This window comes from Phyllobates terribilis, unplaced genomic scaffold, assembly GCF_046119375.1.
Source record: "Phyllobates terribilis strain yellow unplaced genomic scaffold, ASM4611937v1 Scaffold_10__3_contigs__length_209671492, whole genome shotgun sequence".
In the NCBI taxonomy this organism is placed as follows: Eukaryota; Metazoa; Chordata; class Amphibia; order Anura; family Dendrobatidae; genus Phyllobates; species Phyllobates terribilis.
The window spans coordinates 185,222,104-185,241,682 of NW_027362770.1; the positions used below are offsets into that span (position 1 = coordinate 185,222,104).

At 52.8% G+C, this 19,579-nt stretch overlaps 1 protein-coding gene across 2 annotated transcripts; it reads right to left on the reverse strand.

Annotated features, from left to right (window-relative positions):
• Positions 1 to 579: 579 nt before the first annotated feature.
• On the reverse strand, positions 580 to 14,835 carry LOC141164262 (voltage-dependent calcium channel subunit alpha-2/delta-4-like). Of its 2 annotated transcripts, XM_073649390.1 has the most exons (13): positions 14,498 to 14,835; positions 14,357 to 14,371; positions 14,185 to 14,229; positions 13,982 to 14,044; positions 11,952 to 12,022; positions 11,793 to 11,868; positions 8,892 to 8,944; positions 2,721 to 2,776; positions 2,429 to 2,449; positions 2,037 to 2,154; positions 1,489 to 1,606; positions 1,231 to 1,308; positions 580 to 963 (listed from the first exon to the last, which is right to left on the reverse strand). In XM_073649390.1, exons 1-13 carry the CDS (start codon positions 14,543 to 14,545, stop codon positions 877 to 879), a joined length of 849 nt encoding a protein of 282 aa, XP_073505491.1. In that variant the 5' UTR covers positions 14,546 to 14,835; the 3' UTR covers positions 580 to 876. The 2 variants fall into 2 exon arrangements, with proteins under 2 accessions (XP_073505491.1, XP_073505492.1); XM_073649391.1 differs by lacking the exon at positions 2,429 to 2,449 and having other exon boundaries at positions 14,498 to 14,832.
• Between the last annotated feature and the right edge of the window lie 4,744 nt (positions 14,836 to 19,579).

Sequence of the window (19,579 nt, forward strand, 5' to 3'; positions counted from 1 at the left end):
CCAAATTTAAACACCGCTCTGCTGATTGGTTGCGGTGGCCAGCCGCGACCAATCAGCGATTTTGGCGCCAAATTTAAACATCGCTCTGCTGATTGGTCGCGGCCGGCGATTGCGACCAATCAGCATTATTGCCGCCAAATTTAAACACCGCTCTGCTGAATGGTCGCGACCGCCGGCCGTGACCAATCAGCGATATAGTCGCCAAATTTCAACACCGCTTTGCTGATTGGTCGCGGTTGCCGGCCGCGACCAATCAGCGATTTTGGCGCCAAATTTAAACATCGCTCTGCTGATTGCGCCCGGTCGGCCGCATACATATTCTAGAATACCCGATGCGTTAGAATCGGGCCACCATCTAGTATACAGTATATTCTGGATTATTGCATGGTCCTTATCACGCTGTCATCAGACGCCATTGATTTTGGTGTTTCTTTTTTCGGTACTTGTCGGATTATTAACATTTTAAGATTATCGGACCTTTGTAACGTCGCCGGGATATTAATCGTCACTAATAATCGATAATTATCAGGAAAGTTACAGAAGCTGGAAAAAAAAAAAAAAGAAAACTTTTATTTGTTGGAAATGTCAGAGAATATAGAAATATAGAAATGAGAATCTGCCGGGGGGCGGCGGCGCCGCTGATCATTAGAGGCTGCCCGCTCCGGCCTGGGGCGCCCCCTGCGGGGGACAGACCGCCATCTGATGAGGGTCTTCTGTGGATCCCGATCATCCCGTGAGTGACAGACGCTTCTATGTACAGGAGGTGTCGCTCTCTGGGCCCCCGATGGATCTTGCATAGATAATCATTCTTTCCCTTGTCTGTGACCGGATCCCGATGTCTCCCACGTTCTCCGCAGCCGCTGCTGATGGATTCGGTCACCGTAGGGAAACCGCCAGAGATGCGATGAATAAGGAGATGGAGAGCGACAGTCCCGTCCCCCGGCCGCAGTCCTGCGCGTTCTCCTGCGACACAGGAAGACAAACGTGACGGCCTCTGTGTACAGGCCTGAAAGGGTTAATGCTGCATATATCTGGGGTCCGGTGGGCTACTCGCCCCTCCAGGCTCCACCGTAGTCCAGGACGCTGCACTGATCATAGAGGGGAGGGAGCAGAGACGACTGCGCAGCTGTAACTGTAGGATGCACAGTTCTCCCCATGATCGGGCAGAGTGATTCCGAAGTGCTCTGCCCAATCACTAGGGACGTCAGCCGGAGCGGGAGGCGCGCTTACCTCGGGGTGGAAGGCGTGGCAGGAGTGTGGCCGCCGGCGCAGTTTCTGGGATCTCATGCGCTCACACTTCACAGAAGCGTTATGTGCGCTGCGGTTAAGGTCAATGACTCGGATTTATACGTCGCCTGCTGGGAGTTGTAGTTCCACATCTCTTAGTTAAAGACTAATGCAGAATGAACGCAGCACTAGATAACCGGTGGTACTACAAGTCCCAGGAAGCTGCGGCTATAAGGATACGTCTATTCCCAATACGCTCAGGATATATTTGACTTCTTTGGCTTGCAGGGAGACTGGGGGGAAGACGCTGCAGTCGCAGAGCGAGTCGCTGACCAGGAGGACGAGGTTGCTCTGCGCCACGTGCTGCATGACAAACATCCTGGGGGAGAGAAAACAAATAGGGGGGGAGAGACGTGTGAAATCTGCCTGCAGTACCACAAATCACCACCAGAGGGGGGTGCAAGCAAGCAAGCGAAAAGCGTCTGCGGATCAGCGTTTCACGCTCCGCCCGGCCGCCGATCAGCTGCACGGACTGATCGACAATCATTCCCAGATCTCTGCTTCCTGTCAGTGAACGGGAACATTCTGTACACAAGAAAAAGCTACAAATCTATATATATATTTTTTTCTTTTTAAAGCTGAGGGTTTGTTACAATCTCTCCAGTGCGCGCAATCCTCTCTGAGCAAAAACTCTCTCCTGTCCCTGAGAATTGGTTACAATGTATCCGGCAGGAACCCTTCCCAATACGTCACACCCATCTGACCAGCCTCTCCTAGTTGGGGGGCTCTCCTATTTGGGGGGCTCTCACCTTTGGCAATGGCCGCACTCTATCAGCCCGTTGGCCTCTCGGATGGAGGTGTCGTGTATGAAGGCCGGGTACTCGGTGTCGCATGGCTGCAGCATGTCCTGCTTCTTGTGCTTGTGAGCTGGAGACAAAGGAAAAGGGGTGTAAATAGTCCAGCGACCGCGTATCACCCCCATCATTGAGGCCGGAGGATGGGGGTGAGGGTGTGTGTAACTGTGAGGGTATAAGGGGGCAGGAGAAGGAAGTCTGCTCCGCGGGGGTGGAGCCTGTACTGCAGGGGCGTGGCTTTAGAATAATGGGTGTGGCTACGATCTATTTCCACTTAGCGAGTGATTGGTGGACAGGTGGTGATTGACAGCCAAGAGAGGACGGTGGTCCCGTCTTCTCTTACTTACAGGAGTGGAAAAAGGACTTTGCTGGAAGTCACATGACAGGTCACATGATGGATGAGACGTCAATGAATGGAAGAGATGAAAGACAATGAGTGAGTCACATGATACGATACACGTGGACCCCCGCAGTAACACAGAAAGGTACAATACCCCTATAGATACATAACTGCACATAATATTACAACATTACGGTGGCGCTATTGCATTAACGCTTATGGAAAAAGACTGCTGCTCGCCAGGTGGCCGACAGTGGTACTGCACCCGATGAGACGTGCGCTCCATCATGGCTACCTACCTTCTGCTGTGGGATCAGACGACCAGAGAGGACACAGGCTGAACTCCAGGGCGAACCTGGAGGAAGAGACGAGGCACGGGATCAGGGTGCGCAATCTACTGCTCCCTGGTATCAGCCAGCGGCTAACTGATCACTGAATTATATCACATATACTGCCCACAATCAAGGTATATATACAGTACAGACCAAAAGTTTGGACACACCTTCTCATTTAAAGATTTTTCTGTATTTTCATGACTATGAAAATTGTACATTCACACTGAAGGCATCAAAACTATGAATTACCACATGTGGAATTATATACTTAACAAAAAAGTGTGAAACAGCTGAAAATATGTCTTATATTCTAGGGTCTTCACAGTAGCCACCTTTTGCTTTGATGACTGCTTTGCACACTCTTGGCATTCTCTTGATGAGCTTCAAGAGGTAGTCACCGGAAATGGTCTTCCAACAATCTTGAAGGAGTTCCCAGAGATGCTTAGCACTTGTTGGCCCTTTTGCCTTCACTCTGTGGTCCAGCTCACCCCAAACCATCTCGATTGGGTTCAGGTCTGGTGACTGTGGAGGCCAGGTCATCTGGCGTAGCCCCCCATCACTCTCCTTCTTGGTCTAATAGCCCTTACACAGCCTGGAGGTGTTTGGGGTCATTGTCCTGTTGAAAAATAAATGATGGTCCAACTAAACGCAAACCGGATGGAATAGCATGCCGCTGCAAGACGCTGTGGTAGCCATGCTGGCTCAGTATGCCTTCAATTTTGAATAAATCCCCAACAGTGTCACCAGCAAAGCCCCCCCACACCATCACACCTCCTCCTCCATGCTTCACGGTAGGAACCAGGCATGTAGAGTCCATCCGTTCACCTTTTCTGCGTCGCACAAAGACACGGTGGTTGGAACCAAAGATCTCAAATTTGGACTCATCAGACCAAAGCACAGATTTCCACTGGTCTAATGTCCATTCCTTGTGTTCTTTAGCCAAAACAAGTCTCTTCTGCTTGTTGCCTGTCCTTAGCAGTGGTTTCCTAGCAGCTATTTTACCATGAAGGCCTGCTGCACAAAGACTCCTCTTAACAGTTGTTGTAGAGATGTGTCTGCTGCTAGAACTCTGTGTGGCATTGACCTGGTCTCTAATCTGAGCTGCTGTTAACCTGCGATTTCTGAGGCTGGTGACTCGGATAAACTTATCCTCAGAAGCAGAGGTGACTCTTGGTCTTCCTTTCCTGGGGCGGTCCTCATGTGAGCCAGTTTCTTTGTAGCACTTGATGGTTTTTGCAACTGCACTTGGGGACACTTTCAAAGTTTTCCCATTTTTTCGCACTGACTGACCTTCATTTCTTAAAGTAATGATGGCCACTCGTTTTTCTTTACTTAGCTCCTTTTTTCTTGCCATAATACAAATTCTAACAGTCTATTCAGTAGGACTATCAGCTGTGTATCCACCAGACTTCTGCACAACACAACTGATGGTCCCAACCCCATTTATAAGGCAAGAAATCCCACTTATTAAACCTGACAGGGCACACCTGTGAAGTGAAAACCATTTCCGGTGACTACCTCTTGAAGCTCATCAAGAGAATGCCCAGAGTGTGCAGAGCAGTCATCAAAGCAAAAGGTGGCTACTGTGAAGAACCTAGAATATAAGACATATTTTCAGTTGTTTCACACTTTTTTGGTAAGTATATAATTCCACATGTGGTAATTCATAGTTTTGATGCCTTCAGTGTGAATGTACAATTTTCATAGTCATGAAAATACAGAAAAATCTTTAAATGAGAAGGTGTGTCCAAACTTTTGGTCTGTACTGTGTATATTTTATATATATACACACACATACACACATATCCATACACATACAGTGGCACCCCTGCAATTCTGTCAGATAATACTCAGTTTCTTGCAATCACAAATTCTTTGGTCTTATTCTCTTCATTTAATTTGCTTGCAAGGAAAAAACACAAAAGTGAATGAAGCAAAAATCAAATCATTGATCATTTCACATAAAACTCCCAAAATGGGCCGGACAAAAGTATTGGCACCCTCAGCCTAATACTTGGTTGCACAACCTTTAGCCAAAATAACTGCGGACAACCGCTTCCGGTAACCATCAGTGAGTTTCTTACAATGCTCTGCTGGAATTGTAGACCATTCTTCTTTGGCAAACTGCTCCAGGTCCCTGATATTTGAAGGGTGCCTTCTCCAAACTGCCATTTTGAGATCTCTCCACAGGTGTTCTATGGGATTCAGGTCTGGACTCATTGCTGGCCACCTTAGAAGTCTCCAGTGCTTTCTCTCAAACCATTTTATAGTGCTTTTGGAAGTGTGTTTTGGGTCATTGTCCTTCTGGAAGACCCATGACCTCTGAGGGAGAAAAAAAAAAAAAAGAATACTCCAACGGGAGGCCCGTTGGATCTTTTGGATGGAGTCAATGGCCCCTGGGGGAATTAATGAACAGTTGAGCTTCTCGAGTTTTATCTGATTCCAAGAATGTGATATTAGGGGCCGAATAGAACCAGCCTGTATGATATTGGTCTAATGATCACCATATGTATATACCCATTGTGGCTAAATATGTATCTACATTTTTGGGACTTATTTTTCCCTACTTTAACAGCTTTAAATACTCTGTGAATGATAAATAACATTGAAATATGTGGATAACACTTTAATTATATAATAGTCAGATTCTAACCTTCCTGTTTCTTATATATTAATGTTGAATACTTTCGTCCCCTTATGTACAGCGTATATATTTATTCTGCGCTGGATAACTTTGGATATCTTAGCACTGCTGCCGCTTTGTCCGTCTATGGCGCTTTAAGTATGTGGGGTATGCTGGTGGTAGGTGTGCCTGTTAGGCCGGTGTTTACTTCTTGCTGGCTACCATGACAACCACTGATAAACGTTTATGGGGATGGGCGCAGACCTTGCCTCCTAATCATGTGCCGCCACATTTGGATGACATCATATCCGGTGGACGTCATTTGCGCACCGGTACTTCCGGGTGCGTGTGTTCCAGATGCGCTTCAGATACTCTTATGCACTCTGGTGACATCATTTCCGGTGGGCGTCATTTGCGCACCGTTACTTCCGGGTGCGTGCGTTCCAGATGTGCTTCAGATACTCTTATGCACTCTGGTGACATCATATCCGGTGGACGTCATTTGCGCACCGGTACTTCCGGGTTCGTGCGTTCCAGATGCGCTTCAGATACTCTTATGCACTCTGGTGACATCATATCCGGTGGACGTCATTTGCGCACCGGTACTTCCGGGTGCGTGCGTTCCAGATGCGCTTCAGATACTCTTATGCACTCTGGTGACATCATATCCGGTGGACGTCATTTGCGCACCGGTACTTCCGGGTGCGTGCGTTCCAGATGTGCTTCAGATACTCTTATGCACTCTGGTGACATCATATCCGGTGGACGTCATTTGCGCACCGGTACTTCCGGGTGCGTGCGTTCCAGATGCGCTTCAGATACTCTTATGCACTCTGGTGACATCATATCCGGTGGACGTCATTTGCGCACCGGTACTTCCGGGTGCGTGTGTTCCAGATGTGCTTCAGATACTCTTATGCACTCTGGTGACATCATATCCGGTGGACGTCATTTGCGCACCGGTACTTCCGGGTGCGTGCGTTCCAGATGCGCTTCAGATACTCTTATGCACTCTGGTGACATCATATCCGGTGGACGTCATTTGCGCACCGGTACTTCCGGGTGCGTGCGTTCCAGATGTGCTTCAGATACTCTTATGCACTCTGGTGACATCATATCCGGTGGACGTCATTTGCGCACCGGTACTTCCGGGTGCGTGCGTTCCAGATGCGCTTCAGATACTCTTATGCACTCTGGTGACGTCATTTCCGGTGGGCGTCACCAGCATATCGTCACTTCCGGGTGCATGCGCTCCATGTGCGGTCCACAGACCTGCATCTGGCGGTGGACGCCGGACATGCGCACGATGACAGCAGTACACATGTTTTTGCGATTAATACTAATTGTGGGGCTGAGCTGTGTTTATAAGGGAGGTGTATGGGCAGGAATTCTTTACACATGCAGCATTGTCTGGCAATCTGGGGTGAGGGATTGAAGTCCTCCCCAGGTCCCCTGATGAACCCTGGTGGAAACTAGGGGGAAACGCGTTGGGACTACTAAGATAAGTGTCATTTTTTACTTATTAATGATAATCTATTTTCTGACTGCTGGAACTAGCGACCATTAAGAATAAGTGTTACTGTTTACTTACTAATGAAAATTTATATTCTGATTGCGAAAAGGAATAGGGTCTAATAATGATAAGCGTTTTTTTCTGTCCACTATTTTGTACATCTATAATAGATAAAATCTGGACCTGATACTATGTTATAGATGTTATGCTTTTTCAGATACCAGTACCAAAATCCCATTTGATGTATGGGGAGACATTTATCTGGGTGGGATTCTGTCTTTGGAGCCCCTTTTGGGGTGCATAGCTGGATTATCAAAGTGGAGCATGTACCTATACGTTGATTGACTGCTCTGGCTGCTATCTGATTTGATCTGGCTATGGCAAAACAAGCACTGTGCTCCTCTACTCTAGAGCATTTATGTATACCCTATACCCTACCAAATAAATTTGGCCATTTATAACTATTGATTCATTATCGGCTTCTGTACTTGTACGTTCACTTTTTCTTCCCTTTCTCACCATTGTGGTTTTGTTTAATCTAAGATAAGGGTCCTTGTAGGGACATTAGGGATACCGACGTTGAGCGGGGGCGCCACGAAGTACAAATTAGGGTGCCAACCTCCGCTGTCAGGTAGGAAGAGGATTTAGGGACAGAACAGGGACAGCTTTAACTTGTATTCCCTCCCGGTTGGTTTATTACCCTAGTCTATATGTCCTACCATTAAGAGTTTTATTGTTGTTTGTCTATGGACTTTTGGGTCCTTTTTAGAGATAATTAATAAAAGGTATTTTTTAGGGGGCTGTGTGTCTGCTGGTTGTTTCTATTTATTAGGCCTCTCATGTGATATTTTATTTAGGTGTCCCTCTGAGGGAGACCCAGCTTTCTCACACTGGGCCCTACATTATGCTGCAAAATTTGTTGGCAGTCTTCAGACTTCATAATGCCATGCACACGGTCAAGCAGTCCAGTGCCAGAGGCAGCAAAGCAACCCCAAAACATCAGGGAGCCTCCGCCATGTTTGACTGTAGGGACCGTGTTCTTTTCTTTGAATGCCTTTTTTTTTCCTGTACACTCTATGTTGATGCTTTTTCCCATCTACTTTTGTCTCATCTGACCAGAGAACATTCTTCCAAAACATTTTCGGCTTTCTCAGGTAAGTTTTGGCAAACTCCAGCCTGGCTTTTTTATGTCTCGGGGTAAGAAGTGGGGTCTTCCTGGGTATCCTACCATACAGTCCCTTTTCATTCAGACGCCGACGGATAGTACGGGTTGACACTGTTGTACCCTCGGACTGCAGGGCAGCTTGAACTTGTTTGGATGTTAGTCGAGGTTCTTTATCCACCATCCGCACAATCTTGCTTTGAAATCTCTCGTCAATTTTTCTTTTCCGTCCACATCTAGGGAGGTTAGCCACAGTGCCATGGGCTTTACACTTCTTGATGACACTGCGCACGGAAGACACAGGAACATTCAGGTCTTTGGAGATGGACTTGTAGCCTTGAGATTGCTCATGCTTCCTCACAATTTGGTTTCTCAAGTCCTCAGACAGTTCTTTGGTCTTCTTTCTTTTCTCCATGCTCAATGTGGTTCACACAAGGACACAGGACAGAGGTTGAGTCAACTTTAATCCATGTGAACTGGCTGCAAGTGTGATTTAGTTATTGCCAACACCTGTTAGGTGCCACAGGTAAGTTACAGGTGCTGTTAATTACACCAATTACAGAAGCATCACATGATTTTTCATAGGGTGCCAATACTTTTGTCCACCCCCTTTTTTTTAGCTTTGGTGTGGAATTATATCCAATTTGGCTTTAGGACAATTCTTTTTGTGTTTTTTCATTGAAGACAAATTAAATGAAGATAATAATACCAAAGAATTTGTGATTGCAATCATTTTCAGGAAGAAACTGAGTATTATCTGACAGAATTGCAGGGGTGCCAATACTTTTGGCCACCACTGTACATGCATACATACACAATGGACGGGCGAATACTTACAGGATGAGATTGCTGAGCAGCCATTGGGCAGCTGAGATCAGTGCAAACAGCGGCTGAAAGAGAAAACACTGACGATTGGTGCTCATGTTACATGTTACAGTTACCTGTGACCGCCCCGAGTTACCTGTGACCGCCCCGAGTTACCTGTGACCGCCCCGAGTTACCTGTGACCGCCCCGTGTTACCTGTGACCGCCCCGAGTTACCTGTGACCGCCCCGTGTTACCTGTGACCGCCCCGTGTTACCTGTGACCGCCCCGTGTTACCTGTGACCGCCCCGTGTTACCTGTGACCGCCCCGAGTTACCTGTGACCGCCCCGAGTTACCTGTGACCGCCCCGTGTTACCTGTGACCGCCCCGTGTTACCTGTGACCGCCCCGTGTTACCTGTGACCGCCCCGAGTTACCTGTGACCGCCCCGAGTTACCTGTGACCGCCCCGAGTTACCTGTGACCGCCCCGTGTTACCTGTGACCGCCCCGAGTTACCTGTGACCGCCCCGTGTTACCTGTGACCGCCCCGTGTTACCTGTGACCGCCCCGAGTTACCTGTGACCGCCCCGAGTTACCTGTGACCGCCCCGTGTTACCTGTGACCGCCCCGTGTTACCTGTGACCGCCCCGTGTTACCTGTGACCGCCCCGAGTTACCTGTGACCGCCCCGTGTTACCTGTGACCGCCCCGAGTTACCTGTGACCGCCCCGTGTTACCTGTGACCGCCCCGAGTTACCTGTGACCGCCCCGTGTTACCTGTGACCGCCCCGTGTTACCTGTGACCGCCCCGTGTTACCTGTGACCGCCCCGTGTTACCTGTGACCGCCCCGTGTTACCTGTGACCGCCCCGTGTTACCTGTGACCGCCCCGAGTTACCTGTGACCGCCCCGAGTTACCTGTGACCGCCCCGTGTTACCTGTGACCGCCCCGTGTTACCTGTGACCGCCCCGTGTTACCTGTGACCGCCCCGTGTTACCTGTGACCGCCCCGTGTTACCTGTGACCGCCCCGTGTTACCTGTGACCGCCCCGAGTTACCTGTGACCGCCCCGTGTTACCTGTGACCGCCCCGAGTTACCTGTGACCGCCCCGAGTTACCTGTGACCGCCCCGTGTTACCTGTGACCGCCCCGTGTTACCTGTGACCGCCCCGTGTTACCTGTGACCGCCCCGAGTTACCTGTGACCGCCCCGAGTTACCTGTGACCGCCCCGAGTTACCTGTGACCGCCCCGTGTTACCTGTGACCGCCCCGTGTTACCTGTGACCGCCCCGTGTTACCTGTGACCGCCCCGTGTTACCTGTGACCGCCCCGAGTTACCTGTGACCGCCCCGTGTTACCTGTGACCGCCCCGAGTTACCTGTGACCGCCCCGTGTTACCTGTGACCGCCCCGTGTTACCTGTGACCGCCCCGTGTTACCTGTGACCGCCCCGTGTTACCTGTGACCGCCCTGTGTTACCTGTGACCGCCCCGTGTTACCTGTGACCGTCCCGTGTTACCTGTGACCGCCCCGAGTTACCTGTGACCGCCCCGTGTTACCTGTGACCGCCCCGTGTTACCTGTGACCGCCCCGTGTTACCTGTGACCGCCCCGAGTTACCTGTGACCGCCCCGTGTTACCTGTGACCGCCCCGTGTTACCTGTGACCGCCCCGAGTTACCTGTGACCGCCCCGTGTTACCTGTGACCGCCCCGTGTTACCTGTGACCGCCCCGAGTTACCTGTGACCGCCCCGTGTTACCTGTGACCGCCCCGTGTTACTTGTGACCGCCCCGTGTTACCTGTGACCGCCCCGTGTTACCTGTGACCGCCCCGTGTTACCTGTGACCGCCCCGAGTTACCTGTGACCGCCCCGAGTTACCTGTGACCGCCCCGTGTTACTTGTGACCGCCCCGTGTTACCTGTGACCGCCCCGAGTTACCTGTGACCGCCCCGTGTTACCTGTGACCGCCCCGTGTTACCTGTGACCGCCCCGTGTTACCTGTGACCGCCCCGTGTTACCTGTGACCGCCCCGAGTTACCTGTGACCGCCCCGAGTTACCTGTGACCGCCCCGTGTTACCTGTGACCGCCCCGAGTTACCTGTGACCGCCCCGAGTTACCTGTGACCGCCCCGTGTTACCTGTGACTGCCCCGTGTTACCTGTGACCGCCCCGTGTTACCTGTGACCGCCCCGTGTTACCTGTGACTGCACCCGTGTTACCTGTGACTGCCCCCGTGTTACCTGTGACCGCCCCGTGTTACCTGTGACTGCCCCCGTGTTACCTGTGACCGTCCCGTGTTACCTGTGACCGCCCCCGTGTTACCTGTGACCGCCCCGTGTTACCTGTGACCGCCCCGTTTTACCTGTGACCGCCCCGTGTTACCTGTGACCGCCCCGTGTTACCTGTGACCGCCCCCGTGTTACCTGTGACCGCCCCCGTGTTACCTGTGACCGCCCCCGTGTTACCTGTGACCGCCCCCGTGTTACCTGTGACTGCCCCGTGTTACCTGTGACTGCCCCCGTGTTACCTGTGACTGCACCCGTGTTACCTGTGACCGCCCCCGTGTTACCTGTGACCGCCCCCGTGTTACTTGTGACCGCCCCCGTGTTACCTGTGACCGCCCCGTGTTACCTGTGACCGCCCCCGTGTTACGTGTGACCGCCCCATGTTACGTGTGACCGCCCCCGTGTTACGCGTGACACCCCGTGTTACGCCCCGTGTTATGTGTGACCCCCCCATGTAACGTGTGACCGCCCGTGTAACGTGTGACCGCCCCGTGTTACGTGTGACCGCCCCGTGTTATGCGTGACGCCCCGTGTTATGTGTGACCGCCCCCGTGTAACGCCCCGTTTAACGCCCCGTGTTACGTGTGACCCCCCATGTAACGTGTGACCGCCCGTGTTACGTGTGACCGCCCCGCGGGCTGGCGTCTTACATTGCGCAGGCTGCGGCCCCCGCTGTGGTGATGATACGGCATTTTGCACATGGCCTGGTAGTCGTACAGCGTCACCCTGAGACATAGGAGGAACGCGGGGTCAGAGGAGACAAGCGGACTCAGGATGACAGAAATGCTGGGAGTAGTAGTGGATCTTACTCTCTGAAGATGCTCATCTGGAGAAGCTGCGACATCAACGAACCATCAATCTCTCCAAGGAACTCGCCCGTCTGTGGGGGGAGATACAGGGTGAGCGGTGGCATCGTGGTCAGTAATGGGGGAGATACAGGGTGAGCGGTGGCATCGTGGTCAGTATTGGGGGAGATACAGGGTGAGCGGTGGCATCGTGGTCAGTATTGGGGGAGATACAGGGTGAGCGGTGGCATCGTGGTCAGTAATGGGGGAGATACAGGGTGAGCGGTGGCATCGTGGTCAGTATTGGGGGAGATACAGGGTGAGCGGTGGCATCGTGGTCAGTATTGGGGGAGATACAGGGTGAGCGGTGGCATCGTGGTCAGTAATGGGGGAGATACAGGGTGAGCAGTGGCATCGTGGTCAGTAATGGGGGAGATACAGGGTGAGCGGTGGCATCGTGGTCAGTATTGGGGGAGATACAGGGTGAGCGGTGGCATCATGGTCAGTATTGGGGGAGATACAGGGTGAGCGGTGGCATCGTGGTCAGTAATGGGGGAGATACAGGGTGAGCAGTGGCATCGTGGTCAGTATTGGGGGAGATACAGGGTGAGCGGTGGCATCGTGGTCAGTAATGGGGGAGATACAGGGTGAGCGGTGGCATCGTGGTCAGTAATGGGGGAGATACAGGGTGAGCGGTGGCATCGTGGTCAGTAATGGGAGTTACAGGGTGAGCGGTCGCTTCGCGGTCAGTAATGGGGGAGATACAGGGTGAGCGGTGGCATCGTTGTCAGTAATGGGGGCAGATACAGGGCGAGCGGCGGCATCGTGGTCAGTAATGGGGGAGATACAGGGTGAGCGGCGGCATCGTGGTCAGTAATGGGGGAGATACAGGGTGAGTAGTGGCATCGTGGTCAGTAATGGGGGCAGATACAGGGTGAGCGGTGGCATCGTGGTCAATAATGGGGGAGATACAGGGTGAGCGGTTGCATCGTGGTCAGTAATGGGGGAGACACAGGGTGAGCGGTGGCATCGTGGTCAGTAATGGGGGAGATACAGGGTGAGTAGTGGCATCGTGGTCAGTAATGGGGGCAGATACAGGGCGAGCGGCGGCATCGTGGTCAGTAATGTGGGAGATACAGGGTGAGCGGCGGCATCGTGGTCAGTAATGGGGGAGATACAGGGCGAGCGGCGGCATCGTGGTCAGTAATGGGGGAGATACAGGGTGAGCGGTGGCATCGTGGTCAGTAATGGGGGAGACACAGGGTGAGCGGCGGCATCGTGGTCAGTAATGGGGGGAGATACAGGGTGAGCGGTGGCATCGTGGTCAGTAATGGGGGAGACACAGAGTGAGCGGTGGCATCGTGGTCAGTAATGGGGGAGATACAGGGCGAGCGGCGGCATCGTGGTCAGTAATGGGGGAGATACAGGGTGAGCGGTGGCATCGTGGTCAGTAATGGGGGAGACACAGGGTGAGCGGCGGCATCGTGGTCAGTAATGGGGGGAGATACAGGGTGAGCGGTGGCATCGTGGTCAGTAATGGGGGAGACACAGAGTGAGCGGTGGCATCGTGGTCAGTAATGGGGGAGATACAGGGTGAGCGGCGGCATCGTGGTCAGTAATGGGGGGAGATACAGGGTGAGCGGTGGCATCGTGGTCAGTAATGGGGGAGACACAGAGTGAGCGGTGGCATCGTGGTCAGTAATGGGGGAGATACAGGATGAGCGGCGGCATCGTGGTCAGTAATGGGGGAGATACAGGGTGTGCGGTCGCTTCGTGGTCAGTAATGGGGGAGATACAGGGTGTGCGGTCGCTTCGTGGTCAGTAATGGGGGAGATACAGGGTGAGCGGTGGCATCGTGGTCAGTAATGGGAGATACAGGGTGAGCGGTGGCATCGTGGTCAGTAATGGGGGGAGATACAGGGTAAGCGGTGGCATCGTGGTCAGTAATGGGGGAGATACAGGGTGAGCGGTGGCATCGTGGCCAGTTATGGGGGGAGATAAACACCCTCGTACTCCAGCTGCTGTGACTACTGCCCCCATCATCCTCCTCTCACCTGCTCCGGCTCCCTGGACAGGACGATGAAGCCGTTGTTGTCTACCAGGTAGCAGCTCAGTCTCTGCAAGAGAAAAAGCCGAATCTCCGTAGACGGCGGCCACACTGAGGGTGGGTGGGGTGGTCTGGGGCAGAATTGTGAATGCAGCTCTAGATGTGACTGGAGTATAGGACCCGGCGTAATCAGTGCAGTCACGTACGTACCTCGTCCTCGCAGCTCAGTGGGCACATCCCGTCTACAACGCGGCACTGCAGGAGATACAGATGGCATTACAGGTGTATACAGCAGCGTCCCTCCCCCAAGAGGACCCCAAAACCCAGCGCCCTGCTCCAGTCTGTGGCCCCCTGACCCCCCAACAACCAATAACTCACTTACATCGGTGTCGTTGGGCTGCGGCCGACGGGAGCAGCGGGAGAAGAAACAAAAGATGGAAAGGAAAAGAGTCGCACGTAAGTCACGGCATGCTGAGAGTTGTAGTCCCTATCAGCTGGGCGGCACCACCACGCGGCCACTTACCTGCTGCGCCGCCTTCCAGAAGATTTCCCGCAACAGAGATAGTTTCATTTGGACCCCGACAGCTGCGGAGACAAGAGAGGATGATGACGGAACCGGGGGGGACAACCTCCGGGGGGCGCTGCGCCTGTCCGACCCCAAGTCACCTGGTGACAGAGCATTGTATGTATATAATGAGGATCCTCCGCACACAAGCGCCAGCAGCCGCCACGTTACCTGCACGCTCTGCACACGAGCGCCAGCAGCCGCCACATTACCTGCACGCTCCGCACATGAGCGCCAGCAGCCGCCACATTACCTGCACGCTCTGCACACGAGCGCCAGTAGCCGCCACATTACCTGCACGCTCTGCACACGAGCGCCAGTAGCCGTCACATTACCTGCACGCTCTGCACACGAGCACCAGTAGCCGTCACATTACCTGCACGCTCCGCACACGAGCGCCAGCAGCCGCCACATTACCTGCAAGCTCTGCACACGAGCGTCAGCAGCCGCCATATTACCTGCACGCTGTGCACACAAGCGCCAGTAGCCGTCACATTACCTGCACGCTCTGCACACGAGCGCCAGTAGCCGTCACATTACCTGCACGCTCTGCACACGAGCGCCAGTAGCCGTCACATTACCTGCACGCTCTGCACACGAGCGCCAGTAGCCGTCACATTACCTGCACGCTCTGCACACGAGCGCCAGTAGCCGTCACATTACCTGCACGCTCTGCACAAGAGCGCCAGTAGCCGTCACATTACCTGCACGCTCTGCACATGAGCGCCAGTAGCCGTCACATTACCTGCACGCTCTGCACACGAGCGCCAGTAGCCGCCACATTACCTGCACGCTCCGCACACGAGCGCCACTAGCCGTCACATTACCTGCACGCTCTGCACACGAGCGCCAGTAGCCGTCACATTACCTGCACGCTCTGCACACGAGCGCCAGTAGCCGCCAAATTACCTGCACGCTCCGCAACAAAGCAGCAAAGAAGCAGTTTACAGCGGGGACCGAGAGCAGTGCCACCCAGGAGCCGGCATCAAGGTGTGACCGGCCTCCAGTCCAGGCCTCACGTATTCTCAAGTCCTATATCTATGCTGACGTCACAGCTCTTACTCCACTCACATCCAGAGCTGCAACCACCTGGATTTGAGGAGGCGCTAAGGATATAGGACATGAAGTTCCTCTGCTGCCCCCTGGTGGTGTTATGCTATCAGGTCTAAAGGTGCCCAATATAAAATCTCCCTGCTGCCCAATGCTGCCTTCCTGTTAGCTCTCAGTATACAGGACCTCACATCTCTCTGCTGCCTGATGCTGCCTTCCTGTTAGCTCTCAGTATACAGGACCTCACATCTCTCTGCTGCCTGATGCTGTCTTCCTGTTAGCTCTCAGTATACAGGACCTCACATCTCTCTGCTGCCTGATGCTGCCTTCCTGTTAGCTCTCAGTATACAGGACCTCACATCTCTCTGCTGCCTGATGCTGCCTTCCTGTTGGCTCTCAGTATACAGGACCTCACATCTCTCTGCAGCCTGATGCTGCCTTCCTGTTAGCTCTCAGTATACAGGACCTCACATCTCTCTGCTGCCTGATGCTGCCTTCCTGTTAGCTCTCAGTATACAGGACCTCACATCTCTCTGCTGCCTGATGCTGCCTTCCTGTTAGCTCTCAGTATACAGGACCTCACATCTCTCTGCTGCCTGATGCTGCCTTCCTGTTAGCTCTCAGTATACAGGACCTCACATCTCTCTGCTGCCTGATGCTGCCTTCCTGTTAGCTCTCAGTATACAGGACCTCACATCTCTCTGCTGCCCGATGCTGCCTTCCTGTTAGCTCTCAGTATACAGGACCTCACATCTCTCTGCTGCCTGATGCTGTCTTCCTGTTAGCTCTCAGTATACAGGACCTCACATCTCTCTGCTGCCTGATGCTGTCTTCCTGTTAGCTCTCAGTATACAGGACCTCACATCTCTCTGCTGCCTGATGCTGTCTTCCTGTTAGCTCTCAGTATACAGGACCTCACATCTCTCTGCTGCCTGATGCTGCCTTCCTGTTAGCTCTCAGTATACAGGACCTCACATCTCTCTGCTGCCTGATGCTGCCTTCCTGTTAGCTCTCAGTATACAGGACCTCACATCTCTCTGCCGCCTGATGCTGCCTTCCTGTTAGCTCTCAGGATACAGGACCTCACATCTCTCTGCCGCCTGATGCTGCCTTCCTGTTAGCTCTCAGTATACAGGACCTCACATCTCTCTGCTGCCTGATGCTGCCTTCCTGTTAGCTCTCAGTATACAGGACCTCACATCTCTCTGCTGCCTGATGCTGCCTTCCTGTTAGCTCTCAGTATACAGGACCTCACATCTCTCTGCTGCCTGATGCTGTCTTCCTGTTAGCTCTCAGTATACAGGACCTCACATCTCTCTGCTGCCTGATGCTGCCTTCCTGTTAGCTCTCAGTATACAGGACCTCACATCTCTCTGCTGCCTGATGCTGCCTTCCTGTTAGCTCTCAGTATACAGGACCTCACATCTCTCTGCTGCCTGATGCTGCCTTCCTGTTAGCTCTCAGTATACAGGACCTCACATCTCTCTGCTGCCTGATGCTGCCTTCCTGTTAGCTCTCAGGATACAGGACCTCACATCTCTCTGCTGCCTGATGCTGCCTTCCTGTTAGCTCTCAGTATACAGGACCTCACATCTCTCTGCTGCCTGATGCTGCCTTCCTGTTAGCTCTCAGGATACAGGACCTCACATCTCTCTGCTGCCTGATGCTGCCTTCCTGTTAGCTCTCAGTATACAGGACCTCACATCTCTCTGCTGCCTGATGCTGCCTTCCTGTTAGCTCTCAGGATACAGGACCTCACATCTCTCTGCTGCCTGATGCTGCCTTCCTGTTAGCTCTCAGTATACAGGAACTCACATCTCTCTGCAGTTTGATGCTGTCTTCCTGTTAGCTCTCAGTATACAGGACCTCACATCTCTCTGCTGCCTGATGCTGTCTTCCTGTTAGCTCTCAGTATACAGGACCTCACATCTCTCTGCAGCCTGATGCTGCCTTCCTGTTAGCTCTCAGGATACAGGACCTCACATCTCTCTGCTGCCTGATGCTGCCTTCCTGTTAGCTCTCAGTATACAGGACCTCACATCTCTCTGCTGCCCGATGCTGCCTTCCTGTTAGCTCTCAGTATACAGGACCTCACATCTCTCTGCTGCCTGATGCTGCCTTCCTGTTAGCTCTCAGGATACAGGACCTCACATCTCTCTGCTGCCCAATGCTGCCTTCCTGTTAGCTCTCAGGATACAGGACCTCACATCTCTCTGCTGCCTGATGCTGCCTTCCTGTTAGCTCTCAGGATACAGGACCTCACATCTCTCTGCAGCCTGATGCTGCCTTCCTGTTAGCTCTCAGGATACAGGACCTCACATCTCTCTGCTGCCTGATGCTGCCTTCCTGTTAGCTCTCAGTATACAGGACCTCACATCTCTCTGCTGCCTGATGCTGCCTTCCTGTTAGCTCTCAGTATACAGGACCTCACATCTCTCTGCTGCCTGATGCTGCCTTCCTGTTAGCTCTCAGTATACAGGACCTCACATCTCTCTGCTGCCTGATGCTGTCTTCCTGTTAGCTCTCAGTATACAGGACCTCACATCTCTCTGCTGCCTGATGCTGTCTTCCTGTTAGCTCTCAGGATACAGGACCTCACATCTCTCTGCTGCCTGATGCTGCCTTCCTGTTAGCTCTCAGTATACAGGACCTCACATCTCTCTGCTGCCTGATGCTGTCTTCCTGTTAGCTCTCAGGATACAGGACCTCACATCTCTCTGCTGCCTGATGCTGCCTTCCTGTTAGCTCTCAGTATACAGGACCTCACATCACTCTGCAGCCTGATGCTGCCTTCCTGTTAGCTCTCAGGATACAGGACCTCACATCTCTCTGCTGCCTGATGCTGCCTTCCTGTTAGCTCTCAGTATACAGGACCTCACATCTCTCTGCTGCCTGATGCTGTCTTCCTGTTAGCTCTCAGTATACAGGACCTCACATCTCTCTGCTGCCTGATGCTGCCTTCCTGTTAGCTCACAGGATACAGGACCTCACATCTCTCTGCTGCCTGATGCTGCCTTCCTGTTAGCTCTCAGTATACAGGACCTCACATCTCTCTGCTGCCCGATGCTGCCTTCCTGTTAGCTCTCAGTATACAGGACCTCACATCTCTCTGCTGCCTGATGCTGCCTTCCTGTTAGCTCTCAGCATACAGGACCTCACATCTCTCTGCTGCCTGATGCTGCCTTCCTGTTAGCTCTCAGGATACAGGACCTCACATCTCTCTGCTGCCTGATGCTGCCTTCCTGTTAGCTCTCAGTATACAGGACCTCACATCTCTCTGCTGCCTGATGCTGTCTTCCTGTTAGTTCTCAGTATACAGGACCTCACATCTCTCTGCTGCCTGATGCTGTCTTCCTGTTAGCTCTCAGTATACAGGACCTCACATCTCTCTGCTGCCTGATGCTGTCTTCCTGTTAGCTCTCAGGATACAGGACCTCACATCTCTCTGCTGCCTGATGCTGCCTTCCTGTTAGCTCTCAGGATACAGGACCTCACATCTCTCTGCAGCCTGATGCTGCCTTCCTGTTAGCTCTCAGTATACAGGACCTCACATCTCTCTGCTGCCCGATGCTGCCTTCCTGTTAGCTCTCAGTATACAGGACCTCACATCTCTCTGCTGCCTGATGCTGCCTTCCTGTTAGCTCTCAGTATACAGGACCTCACATCTCTCTGCTGCCTGATGCTGCCTTCCTGTTAGCTCTCAGTATACAGGACCTCACATCTCTCTGCTGCCTGATGCTGTCTTCCTGTTAGCTCTCAGTATACAGGACCTCACATCTCTCTGCTGCCTGATGCTGCCTTCCTGTTAGCTCTCAGTATACAGGACCTCACATCTCTCTGCTGCCTGATGCTGCCTTCCTGTTAGCTCTCAGTATACAGGACCTCACATCTCTCTGCAGCCTGATGCTGCCTTCCTGTTAGCTCTCAGTATACAGGACCTCACATCTCTCTGCTGCCTGATGCTGCCTTCCTGTTAGCTCTCAGGATACA

Bases quoted from the DNA above. Each gene is read 5' to 3' on its own strand.
- LOC141164262 (XM_073649390.1), bottom strand. From the start codon at position 14,545: ATGAAACTATCTCTGTTGCGGGAAATCTTCTGGAAGGCGGCGCAGCAG. The intron at 8,945-11,792 runs GTAAGACGCCAG...TTTCTCTTTCAG, and splicing joins GGGGCCGCAGCCTGCGCAAT to CCGCTGTTTGCACTGATCTC. The intron at 1,607-2,036 runs GTGAGAGCCCCC...TCTCTCCCCCAG, and splicing joins GAGTGCGGCCATTGCCAAAG to GATGTTTGTCATGCAGCACG.